Source organism: Pempheris klunzingeri, chromosome 3, assembly GCF_042242105.1.
Source record: "Pempheris klunzingeri isolate RE-2024b chromosome 3, fPemKlu1.hap1, whole genome shotgun sequence".
Lineage (NCBI taxonomy): Eukaryota > Metazoa > Chordata > Actinopteri > Acropomatiformes > Pempheridae > Pempheris > Pempheris klunzingeri.
Genome location: NC_092014.1, coordinates 16,587,860 through 16,601,577, shown reverse-complemented (window position 1 = coordinate 16,601,577; position 13,718 = coordinate 16,587,860). Strand labels below are relative to the sequence as shown.

The window sequence follows — 13,718 nt, the reverse complement described above, 5'->3', positions numbered from 1 at the left end:
TGTCTCCCTCGTCTGGCAACGAGAAAGTAATAACACAAACACTGGCCATGCCTCCTGAAGACATATGCCAATTATATGAATTCTGATTTATTTATCTATAATGAGTTTCCTTTTTATGTAGAGAATCAGAGACATTTCTCCTTATCTTTTTCTGCGATACTGTGATTCTGTGATAGGCTTACTCAGCATTGTGTGTCCTTTGGCGAGGGCTTGAATACAATATACATGCATTTATATATAAAAGTCTTTAAAGTCTTTAAAAGTGCTTTAAAGCAATGATGATTTTTGTATTGACTGTCTTGCAGAAAATCCATTCTACTGTCCCATCCTACAATATTGATATTGTAGTGTTGGATTTCATCTATCTATTTCATGTTATGTAATTGCATTTATTTAATTTGAGGGCGCATGAGGGCTGCTGTCAGCTGCTGTGGGTGTAGGTAGGTGGGTAGGTAGGTGTAGGTGGATTCATTTTTATTTTATTATTATATACAAACACAAGCTGCTCTACCATAGATCTTCCTGGACACAGTGAGTCCCACAGCAGTTGGTGTGCTATCTGGCCTTGGAAGGTCATCTTCTCACATGCATACTATTGCAACTTGTTATGTTGTCATTGTCCACTTGATGGAGACAAAGTTACATAAATAGAAACTGGGCCCCTGCCTTGATAACATGAATGTATATTTGGCATCCAATCTGTGATTTAAAGACTGTGGACTTTATATAACGTTATATGTGGCAAAAAGTATGTAGAAACCCCTGCTCACAATGTTTTCTGTCCTTCTGGTATGGGGCTGTTTTCCATGGTTTGGGTTGAGCCCCCTCTCTTCCAATTAATGGAATCATCCCAGTGCCGCAGTAAGCAGCCAGGGAAAGTAAAGTCTGTATAATTAGCCATAGTTTGAGAATGAGACATTCAAAATCACATGAAGGAGTAATGTATTGGTGCTCACCTACTTTTGGCTACATAATGTCATAATTGCCTAAATATTGGAGACCACTGAATTAGCCAAGGCCCACTTTGATGTACACTGACCAACATGACTTTGATGTCAAAAATAGAAGAGTAGTAAGAACTGCATTCTTACTGACTGCACTAATCCTACACGTGCACATACATAGACACAAATGCATAAGACTGCATAACTAACACGCATGCAAACTGACAGGAAAGCATGACAAAATGGATAAGTACTACACCCGAAATGTCACTGTCACACCATCATCTAGTCAGAAACGTTATTCATCAAACTTCATCTCAAGTCACACTCCTTGCATGGACCTAAAATTATGTGATATGCATTTTAAAGCAGGGCCAAATTCTAACAAGTGCAGCTCTCAGCGGGCAGCATAAATGCAGAGACACTACAAATGTATTCAGACAGAGTTTCCTTCCCTGCAGCTTCACTTGTCTTCTCTTTCTCACCAAGGTGAATGATTACCTCTGAAATTGAAGATTTATGAAGGGGAAACACAACTGAGGCGGCTTTGCTTGGCCGCCTAATGAATTTTTCATTGTATGCCTTCAAAACTGCTACTCTCCATATGCTTGTACCGGCTAGACAGAGTAGAAGTTTAGTGACAGCTTAAGGGGTCCCTTCTCTGAATGAATTATGGCTGATGCTCGTACGCTCGCCCATTTCATTGATCACTTTGACGTCTGCTTTGGGTACGATTTTGAAGCTAATCTGGTTTCAAGGCTGCAGACCTACTTGGTTTGAACACCTTTCTTTGCACAATAGGAGGTAATTCTGGTCCCTGAATATTTAATAAAACTGGTATGTGTGTGTGTGCAACCATGTACAAGCTGTGGTAAGGTCACAGTCAGGACAATGAATTTAAATGCTTGAAAACCTTCATCCACATACACAGAGACATGTACTTGTCATCATTCTCACTCATAACTAATTTCAACTTGCTAAACTTCCATGCAAAATAACATGAAAAATACTATCACCTGTATACCTACAGGACAGTAAGATTCACCAATACACAGATACACAGAAACATTAATGAGCCTCTGATATACATCCAAAGAAAAAATCCCAAATCATATATTGTTTCTGTATAAAACTGTTTAATGTACTCCAGTATGTACATATCAAATCTACAAAATATGCACAATGTTAAAATATTATCAGCGATTTACCCCTCACTCAGTTTTGTGTCATAGCCCTTATTATATACAATCCCAGGCCATCTTTAACAAATTTTTTAAATAGGATACATACAAGATATAGCTAACATATCACAATGCAGACCGACCAAACAATTTACACAACATACCAATATCACTGAGTAAAAAAAAATCAACAGCAAATGCATGTTAAAATATTAATCTGTATATAATTACATTATAATAATGTTTGTGCGAAGCAGTTACCAGTGTAACATGAGGTTAAAGTACAGTACATACTGTTTGAGACTTACAGCTTAGGACTGGGGTCGTTTTCTATCCTGGTTCAATCAATTAACAATTTCAGTTGTGACAGGAACTAATGAGGGAGCATTGATTTACTTCTTTCCCTCCACTGCCTCCTTATATGCGACTGAAACGGCCCCAGCCTGGATGTAGTCGAGGTCAGGCATGTGTGCTCTTCTATGTTTGGTAATGAGACAAAAGAGGATTTATTGAGAATGGCCCAAATGTCCTCATCGTTGAAGGTTTTCATTAGTCTCATCCTGCTTTGCTTAATTCACCACCTCGCCAATGAATAAATAAACTTCTGTCGCTTCTTTATAATTGTCAACCATCATCAAAAATCCCTGCAAATGCCCAGAGGGGGCAACAAAATCACAAGAATCTGATGGCATTTCTGGTTTTTCCCAAGGATGTCAGTGAGAGAATTTTCTGTTACATTCGACCGACTCCATACACACTAAATTAGATTGATTTTTCTTACACAAAAGCAGTTCTTGTTTGGAGGTGTGCTCTTCCCCCTGGTGCTTGTAGCAATGTTTTGGCATAATTTCTGAAAGCTTAAAGTCTGAATGGCACTTCTGCTTCTTCTTTTGTCTTTACACACAATAGTATAATTGTCACACTCCTTGCACGCACACAAAAAAAGTCAAAGACACAAGTTTGAGGTTTAAATAGTGCTGAAGACAAATTAATCCTTCTCTGGGGAATTAAGTGCCAAATGCTGAAGGCAACACTGAACAGTAACCCACAATTTCCTTCAAAGTTATAACATTTTTTCATGAAAACTATTGAAGTTTGCTGTAGCCTATATACTCCATGCTCTCTCTATAGCTTTAGCTATCCTGCTGTCTAAACCTCTCATGCTTATGAGCTGTTGTGGTAACAGTAACCAAACACCGACTGAATTCTAGTTTGAACTTATTCTTCATTTACTGATGACGAAGGGGCAGGCAGATTACGAGATTTTCAGGAACTTGACTGTCTGAAAATGGTTTATACTGCAGGGTTTACTTCTGTCACCTGATGCAAGAGGCAACTGTGCAGGGATACTTTCATCAGGCTGACGTCTCCATGAGAAGGCACCGTTGGATTGAGGAGGAGGCAGAGAAGGTTAAGCCATGTGGACAGGACTGGCCCTGCTTGTTCCTATCCTGTTAGATCCAAGGACTCTCATTTGTCAACACAGTGTTCAACAAATGTCCCACAGGCTGATACTCTTGAGGCAAACATCCAGCAGAAATGTAGACAAAGAGCAGGTGGAGGTTAGCTTGCATGGTAAGTGATTAAAATGGTTAATCAGAAAAGGTAGAGGGTGGGTTGAAAAAGGTATGTGGTTATGTGGTTATGTGGTAGGGTCCTAATGTGTCAGGTGCGTCCCTGCATCAGAGCTTTGGATGTAGGAGAAGGGTTGCTGTCAGATGACTCTGATCACCCCACGATGAGGCTCAGAATATGAGGGCTAAGGTGACTCATCCAGCCAGGCGGTCAGGCATCTACCCATGAAGGAATAAAGGGCATACAGTGTCTTGTCTGCCTCTAATAAGCAAGTCACGGTGGCGGTGGCAGTCGCACATCGAGCAAGCTGTAGGCGAAGATGTTCCAGAAGACAGCGCAGAGCACAAACAAGGTGTAGACACAGAAGAAGATCCAAAACAGAGACTGCTCCTGGAGTCGCTGCTCGTAGTTCTGCAGGACAACCACACCCAGCGTCAGGCCAACTACCACCCCTCCCAGGTGAGCTACAAAGCTGGGATTGGGGCACGGAGGAAAGGCCGGAGGGTAGAACCGCAGCCACACCGCCCGACCAAACTCTACACTCACTGTGAGAAGAGAAAATACACATTAACAGTTAGCAAGGGACGGTGACCTGAAAGAGGGAATTTTGTACTAAAAAGACTGTAACTTGGGAAGATATTGACTTGTTTTGTCAAACTCAAACTGCTGCAGATCCGTTAACTTCAGATAAACATCTGCACAACACAAGGACTGTGGATTTCATTCCCCATAACTTCCCTACAAAGGAAACTCATAATGGCCAAAACAAACAAAAGGAATTATTACAGAAAGCAACAACAGTTTGAGTGCTCACATGGGCAGGTGACTATCATTTGAAAATTTGAAAAAGACTTGAAGAATAGTGAAACTGTCCTTTACTCCAATTGTTCAAGACAGCCTGAGCTGATCTTTCAACAGATTTTTTGAAAAAGAGGCAGAGGAGGACATGGTTTGTGTTGATAAAAGTCATTCATGTTCTTCAACTCCGTATTCTTTGAAAGTCTGGAATTGAAGATGTGGCTCAAAGCCACATTTCTACTGAACACTATAGGTCAAGAGCACAACACATCATGTGGTTGAGACACACTCGAAGACTGGCCCACTAGCCAACCAAACAATCTAAAATACAATAGAAGTGGGGAGGCTCCGACTAGACATTATAGTCCTGTTTTGAATACCCTGATACAGGGGTAGGCTCCTCTGCTGTGCTTAACTCAATGTTGTGAGTGTGATAAAGGTCACAAGCTGGAAGGCAGCTTGCTCGTTGTCAAACATTGTGTAAGTAAGCAACCCACCACTCTTTCCAACTATTTACTCGATGTTGTGCTGAACAGTACTTCCTTTTTTGGTATCTGTGATCTTTGAGGTCAGGGATGTAGAGAAAATGCATCCCAGAAACAACAATAATGATCTCCTCCTCCACAGACATGACTCCACAACAAGCTAGAACTTAACCCTCTGACCCACCACTGCATTAGTTTTTTTGTTGTGCACGCCTTTTTGTGCCGCCAGTCCGTCCTGTGTTGCCAGGAATCCCACACTGCTTTGCAAAATGATTTACTTGTGTCACATAGAAGATTATTGGGGGCAAACTTTGAAGTGCCACGCTCAGTGGGTCTTCACGGCTAGGAATCTTGGACATGCTGAAGCTGCACTGCCAAAAAGCTTAATACTGTTGCCTTTGGAGCAAAATCATATTTCCCTGATAAGGAACCTTTGCTGTGAAATTTAATTCTAGTGATGGAATAGTATCACAGGCAGATACAACAAACACTACTGTTAAGCTGAAGTGAAAGGGGAATGTGGCATCTTTATTCAGACTTACTGCAAACCAGAGCCATGGCCATCCGGAATAACTTAAACTGACACTTCATTCCCGACCAATTCTACAGAAAGAGAGAGAAAGAGAGGATGGAGAATTCATGAGGACATTTGCAAGTTCTAATCATTAAGACAGAACAAACTGTGCTACAAAGTCAAGTTCTCCTAAGACAAACGGAAACACATGCTGACAAGAAATGACATGAGATGTCGCTCACTGTCTCTCAATACACGTCAGATTTCAAAAGCCCCAGAGACGCTCTGACCCCCAATCTGTTCTTGCTGTGTTAGATAATACAATTTCATCTGAGAGGAGGACAAACTCCTCCACCTCGACATGAGGAACGCTGCAGAGGATCTGGCAGGGTACATAATGAGTCCCCTATTACACATAATAGAGGCTCACCTGAGTGCCTTTTACCTAAAGTGTCTGTGATGACCCACAGGACAGGGAGTTTAGACCAAACAGGGCAGACACAGATGCCACAGTGCAGAGTGGGATGGGATTTCTTCACATGCTGTCACATTATCATGCGCACACGCTCACACATTTTCTCCTCTTTGGGAAAAGGACAAACTGATGGTGAGGTATGAACGGCATCTGTAGATAGAATAGCACCTGCGGGGCCCCGAAACAGGCTCCTTTGATGATGTGGCATTGCTCTGTAGTGACAGGACGACTGAGTGACGTGATAATCATCTACACGCACACACACACACACACACACATACAAATACTTACCATTACGACATTGGCCAAATGGGCTGAGACCAGAGCGTACACTCCACCAGATGACCCGACCACCGGAGCTGTCATATCGGTGACAGAAACCGCCAGAGACCCTGCAGTGATGATAAAGGACCTTGCTATAGGTAAACAAACAAATGAGGGCATTTTTTTGGCATTTGACTCACTCATGAAAAAACATCAAGAAACAAGAAGCAAGTGGGAAGATTTCTCTTTTATTACCTCAGATAGAAAAATAAACAGAAATATAAATTGTTTGTTTGTTTTGTTTTTAAGAATACAACCCAAATTTTAAATCATTCCTTGACTAAAAGTAAGAAGATTGAAGTGGACATTGGGATATGTCTCACGCTACAATCTTGACTTTGAGCTTTCAAGTATAAATTTGAATATTTTTTCCCTTAGAGGATCATAACTGGCTAATTTAAACTGTTTTTCTACAAAGTGTGACCATTTGTGCACTGGAAACATCGATTTTCAATGCCATAAAAGCAGCTTTGCTACTCCTATTTAATGTGGGTGTATGATAAACAAGGCTTCGTGAATAGAGGCTTGCTCATACAGTACGGGCACACACTGTGGTTTTATGTAAAACAAACGCCCTCATACAAATTGGGGTGCCACAAACAGGGAATTGCTCTCTTAAGCACCTTGGTACCAATTCATCGCACCCACAAAAGATCCAATCAAGCATTTCTATAATTTCTATTCAGGCATTCAGAAGTTTAAATATGGGGACATTCAGAGAGAGAGGAAATGTGTTCTCAATGCAGTCTGCACGACACAGACAGGAGAAAAGAAAAAAGGATACAGAGTTGGACTATTAAACTCTTTAGCTGATGTTCTTTCTCGCTCTCTCTCCCTCTCTCTCTATCTCCACTGTGCTTACACTCCATCCACTCCTCATTTCTCAGTCTTTTCCTTCCCTTCTCTCCATGGCACTGACCTTTGTACATTATTGATGCTAAATATGCACACTGCATAGGAGACCACATGGATCTGTTGATGAATGTGTTCACCCACTGTTCACACACCTTCTCTTTCTCAAATACAAATATGCTTTATTTGCATAAAACATTAACACATGAACGTTCGTTTCTTTGAGTCTTGAGGCTGTGGATGGTAATGAGGGATATTGCTGGTGTTCGTGAGCCAGCTGCAAAAAATTAAGTAATTTTATGGCTTGTGTTGTGTCACTTATTAAGTTTAAAAAGTGGGCCTAATACAGTATATCACCGCCATATGATAAGCAAGGTAGAATGGCAAAATCCAAATTCTAAATGGTAGTAGAGGTGTTCAGCACATGCACAACACATTTTTAAGTGAACTGTTTTTCTGATGGGATACAATGTCTGGCCCGACTTTTCAGATTCCATAGGGCCATGGCAAATGTCCAAGCTGAACTCAGGGTCAAGAGAGGATATACGTATTGATGGTGTATTAGAGAATATTAAATGACTGTTAATTTGCTGAGACCTGCATGAGAGGCTGTATTTGCTGACAATCTCGCTACAGTATTGATTCTATGGTAAATAAGCAAAAATGAACATAAACAAAATAAACATAGAGCAGTTTGACCCCATTTAGGTTTTTAGCCTGTGTGATTTGCAGCTGGCCAAACTCAGCCCTCAAAAACTACAAAAATGAACTGACTAAGCTTAAGCTACATCCAGCTGACCTCATTACTTTGTACATTAATGCCGTCGGGTGGTTTGGATGATGCTCAGTCTGCATTTAGCTCAATTTCACCCCGATACATTTAGTCTCTCTGACTCTGTCTCACACACACACAACAACAGAGTATATTACACTATAGGCATACTGTATATAATGACAGCGGACATACTGGAGGGTTTATAGATATCAAATCACCACAGGGAGGGATGATGGGATTAGCTATGTCATCTCACTCATGGTGCTATTCATTGGAGTGTGAAAACCATCAGGTGAATAATGAATTAAAAATATGAATAATAATATCATATGTGTCCATTAATGGCCCTTATGGATACAGACACAATCACATACACCATCCAAATGTGATTCAAAAACAACTAAAACTGAATCCCCTTGATACCTGCGTACAATTGCCTCACTCATCTTCAAATGCATCCTAATAATAACAACAAAATTTCAAGGTATACTAATTTCATTTCAATTTTTCCTGATCAGGCAGTTCAACCCTAAGTGAGTGATCAGTGTGCTGGCTTCCGTTCCTGTTTTTTCACAGGAATATGTGACTGTGTAAATTGAAAGGACTTTTCAAAAGCTGGCAATGACATTTAGTACCGAATTGGAGTTTCTTCTTTGACTAACAAGTGGCCTTCTCAGGTGTGTGAACCATAATGGCAGCACAGCGAGGCGGTGTAATAAAACCATCTGACACACCAGGCCATTAAACACTGTAGAGTTATCTGAACAGCAAGGTGATTACACACACAAACACACACCCACACATGCACAATTGAGCATATACACTGTTCTCCTTTCTCTAACAGGCACACAAACAGTAAGGGGAAGATTCTTTTTCTTTGTTTGCTTCTGAATCAGTTCTCCAATAAAGAAAAGCTTGCACATGGGAAAAAAACTGCTAGCAGCTTTAATTAATTTTGGATATATATATATTATCTGTATGTAACCGTCAACAATAAAACTGAGCAGTAATATGCAGAGATTTCCACTTCCTAGGTTACACTCTTTAAAGCCCACCACATCACTTCCACACACTGAAACACCTGGTTCGGGACACCTCCACCTCTGTAGCTCTTGCATTTAGGGAGTGTGTCTGGGCAGGGTGACCTCCATCCCTGTAATTAACTTGGTTTAATCACATTATTTCAGTTTGGTTGTGTGCATACAAACACACACACACACACACACACACACACACACAGACACCCAAACACACACAGACAAGGACACAGTCTCTCACAGTCCCCCAGCAGGCCCCAGGTAGTTTTTAGAGTCAGATGTGGCATCTCATTTATCTTAGCTGATCCAAACTGCAGAGAGAGAACAGGGAACATGAGGGGGAATAACAACGCACATCAGCACTCATAATGAAAAAAGTCAACAGTTTGGCTCCATGTTGAGTTGACTGAAATTGCAAAGTCATCAAAGAAGTGTTTTATGTGTGTGTTACCAAGAGTGTGTGCTCTGTGAGAAGCCACCCTTGGGTTGTGTGACTTTGTGTGACTTTGCTCTCTGCATATTATTTACTTTATTGCCTGCATGTCTGTTTTTCTGCCTGATCTTCTGTTGTTGTACTTGTTCTTGTCTGTTGCTGCACCTGTCTTATTCTCTTTGTGCAGGCACACCCCTGTTTTAGTGTGTCTGCTATTCATAACTGAGTACTTGTGTGTTTACGTGCAAGTGCATTGTTTCCATTGAAGTGTCAGAGTGTGTGTTAGGTGCTGGAGGGCCATCGACCTCTCTCTGAGTCATTACTGGACCTCTGAACTCTGTTTTGACCCCTGTGTGTGGCAGCTGAGCCCCTCTCCTTTCACTCTCCTTTCACTCTCCTTTCACTACTGCAGTTTCTTTATACACTGTGGCAGCGTTGTTGTGTGGAAAATTTAAAGTTGTTGCTTGTGTCATAATTATAACTACCACTTGTTGAAAAAAAGATCAAACCAAACTGTTGAAATGGCATTAAATCACAAAGAACTTTTAACCTAACCAAATTATTTTGGCCATGATCCCTTTAAATTTTATAATAAACAAATTGTGACAAAGATATGGAGCACAGCAGCACATTTTACAGCTGAGCAAGAAACATAATCAAAAATAACAATAATACAGTAAACTTCACCAGATATTAAATCATTATTTTCCAACATACATAGAACTGTCCATAAAGGCCTATGAAACAAGCAACTATCAGCTTATCACATCCACCCACTTGTTGCTAAATGTAGAATATTCAGAGAATCGTGACTTTGGCAAAAGTCCTTCTGCTGCCAGAATAGCTAAAAAAGCCCAGTCAGACACAACAACACAACCAGAGCGTGCCTCTCCTCTTCCGCTGGTGGTCGATATCTAATTAAAACAGCAGACGTGTGTCTGTGTGTGTGTATTTTGGTCTGTGTGCATAAGTGTGTGTGATTTATGGCGCTTTTTGTCCCCATATCACTGCGAGGTTAATACTATAGGCCACCACAGCTGGTATCCCCAGGGTACTGGTCACCCTGGGAATACCAGGGTGGCCAGTACATGCGTGCACACACACACACACACACACACACACACACACACACACACTTGCAAAAACACACACACAAAAAGAGACTCATAGATGGAGGGAGAAAGAGATACATCATTTTTATGAATGTTGAACAAGATCACAGTGACTGCATTTCATATCCCACTAGCCTCTCTAGCTTTTTCCCATTATCAGTAACACTCACACACACACACACACACACACACACACACACACACACACCACGTACTCACTGCCACAAGGCATCGTGTTTCCATCCTCAAAAATCACTAACCCTCATTTCAAAAGTAGCCCAATAATTCCACTCCAGTTATCTCGTAGCTAGAAGTATCACTGCTGGGCACCAAAAAAGGCCTGCAATTTTAGGTTCAGGGAGGGAAACCAACACTGAGAGTGGATGACTTTGTTAGTGTAAACTGGTTCAGAAGAGAAAAACAGAGCTCATGATCTCACACACACACACACACACACAGAAAGGCAGACTTACTGCCTCAGCTGAACAGAGCTGAACACTGAAACTGCACCAGTGCCTGAGTTTGACAGGGAGGCAGGAAAGGAGCGGTGACATTTTGTTAAAAAGCTGTGTGTCTGCTTTTTCTTTCTCATTTGTAGCTGCTCGCTCAGTTCCTCTTAAACCTCACACACCTCCTCTCATCTCCCCTTTCAATGTTTCTCATACAGTGGTCCCCCTCTCCAAACCCTCTCTGGCTTATTAACACTTATGAATTCATCTCCCCCTTCCTCCGTCTCTCCTTTCTCCTCATGCCCACCTCACAAACTCCCCTCTTCCTATTTCATTATTACCGTGTGTGTGTTTCTCTGATTGAGCTTGGTTTGAGATGACACTCTCTGCTCTGCTCTATTGTAAATGACCACAGGGGGATGTGGGGGCTTTGAAGGGGCACTGACTACCCCCTACATCCCACCACGTCTGGTAGGAGGACAGAGACACAAGGCCATCTGTCCTGCAACACCCCACACACACATACACAAAAAAAAAAATTCTCGTTGACCAAAATCCACCAACACACTGGCTGTAACCTGATACGGCGTTGAATGCATGAAAAACACACAACAAGCAGATGGACCAACGATGGAGTTGAAGGGCAAAACCACACAGTGTGTGTTGATAGGAGGGAGGGAATATGTATGCAGTGAGTGCGGAAGGTCTGGGATTGTAACTGTTGTGTGTGTGTGTGTGTGTGTGTGTGAGAGGCCATACGACCCACCTGCCAGCACACCACACACGTAGACCAGTCCGATCCGCAGGGCTCCGTGGACCATTTCTAGAGGGACTCCCACCAGCAGCTGCATGGCCATGTTCAGGCTCAGGTGCTCAATCCTGTCAAACACACACACACACACACACTGGGAGTGAGTGTTAAAACTAAATCCACATTTAATCAAGAAATATAACTATAATGTAGTAATAAAATAAAAAGAGAATCATAGACACAGTAATAGTTGTAGTTGCAGTAATTTGGTGTCAGTTGTTGATTCTAATAATTCTCCTATTAACCATCAGTCTGAAATACAGTGAAATAAAATTCAAGTTTGTGGACACCATGAATTTATGCACCTCAGTTGAATTAGAAGTACCTGGACATTATTCTGCACTGTGCTCAAATGAATGAAAAATGATATTTAACAAAAGAAATTAGTCAACAACATGTCTTTTGAGCAGCATCGTGTCTGTTATGCTGAATGAACCCCAGAACATGTAGTGACCCTTTTTCATTAGAACTACTTTTCATGGAGAAATAGTTCCTGCATGTTTCATGGATTATTCAGCGTAACCTAGACCCTGTTTCAGGAACGACATGTTACTTTTGAATCTTTTTTAAGCTGTAACCATCTTTGTGTTGAGGTGCTGGCAGAATTCTCAGAGTTGGATGTCTTAAAACTTGGGCAAATCTGTAATTAATAATTATTTTCATTACTGATTCATCTGTCGATTATTTTTTTCTATTGAATGTCAAAAATTTTCAAAATCATCATTTTCAATTATCTTGTCTTGTCCAAACAGCGATCCCAAAGATGTTAAGTACATCTTTTGGATCCAAACTGCACAAAAGCGACAAGTCTTCACATTTGCAACGCTCGAACCAAGAATACCTGCCTTCTTTGCTTGATTAAACAAAAGAAATGACTTATTAAAATTGTTTTTGTTTTGTAATTTGAGCATATAAACCCCATCAGGCTCAAAAAACATGTATTCTTTTAAACTTTTAACAAGGAAAAGGAAAGGCAGAGACAGACATGATGATGACAGTGGTCACGATGAGAGTTTTCTGAGCCAATATTTGAACTCTGTTTTGGTTTTGAGAATTGGGAAGGATCAGCGTCGCTGAGCTGTTAGCAGGATTACATGCTTCACATACGTGTGCAGCTACTGAGTGTAACAACTAAATTGTTAACAATGCTGTTTATTAGCGGTGTAATTCAATTTTTACTTTTCTCATTATGGCTCCCAAACACTGCAAAATAAAAGAATAATAAAAATACCAGTGTTCACCTTTCACGTCTGTCTACAAATATTTTACTTTTCACCAATTGTTTTATAATCCATGGTGCACAATTGGCTTGAAAATAATATAATTCTCCTCTGATAAAATACAAAGACATGGATGTGATAATAGAGTCTGTAAGGGTGACATGCTCCCATTTCCTCCCGTGGGTGAGGTGTCAGATGATTGACAGGAAACACTCTCAACTCTGGCACCAAACAATGATAAAACAGAAACTGCGAACAAAATCAAATTCTTAATGTTTACAGCAATGGAAGATATTTTCCACACTCTGCAAGAGTGAATTGTTTGTTTTGAAAGGAATGAAAACAAGATATGCCAAACTATACTGACTGTGGTTGGACTGTGTGTGGTTTTTACAATAATACATTATGACTTGCCTGTTTCCCCAAAAGCATAACATTATGCTAATGCTAAACTATTATTATGCTAAACCTAATTTTAACCTTATTCCTAAAACCATTTTGTTGGTTAAAAGCTTGTTCCAATGTAGGTACCAGGTGTGCTCAGCCTGCCAGATCTGCTCAGATTCCTGCATTTAAAGATGACACTACATACTATGACATTATGATTGGCTGTTCTTGTGCTTAAATTACATAAGCTTAGTGCCTTGAGCTTCTTTGTTTGGAGTATGTGTGTGTGTCCTTCTATGGAAAATTCTTTAGTTCGACAGTGAAAGTGTGATATCATATTATCATT

At 40.8% G+C, this 13,718-nt stretch overlaps 1 protein-coding gene across 1 annotated transcript in view; it reads right to left on the bottom strand.

Annotated features, from left to right (window-relative positions):
- Positions 1–2,098: 2,098 nt before the first annotated feature.
- The window catches only part of rhbdl3 (rhomboid, veinlet-like 3 (Drosophila)), a 53,570-nt gene continuing 41,950 nt past the window's right edge, over positions 2,099–13,718 (bottom strand). The window contains exons 6-9 of the mRNA XM_070827508.1: positions 11,721–11,833; positions 6,264–6,364; positions 5,526–5,586; positions 2,099–4,245 (exon numbers count right to left, since the gene is read on the bottom strand). Coding sequence (XP_070683609.1) covers positions 3,974–4,245; positions 5,526–5,586; positions 6,264–6,364; positions 11,721–11,833 — 547 coding nt within the window. The 3' untranslated portion in view covers positions 2,099–3,973. The remainder of the gene's footprint in view (positions 4,246–5,525; positions 5,587–6,263; positions 6,365–11,720; positions 11,834–13,718) is intronic.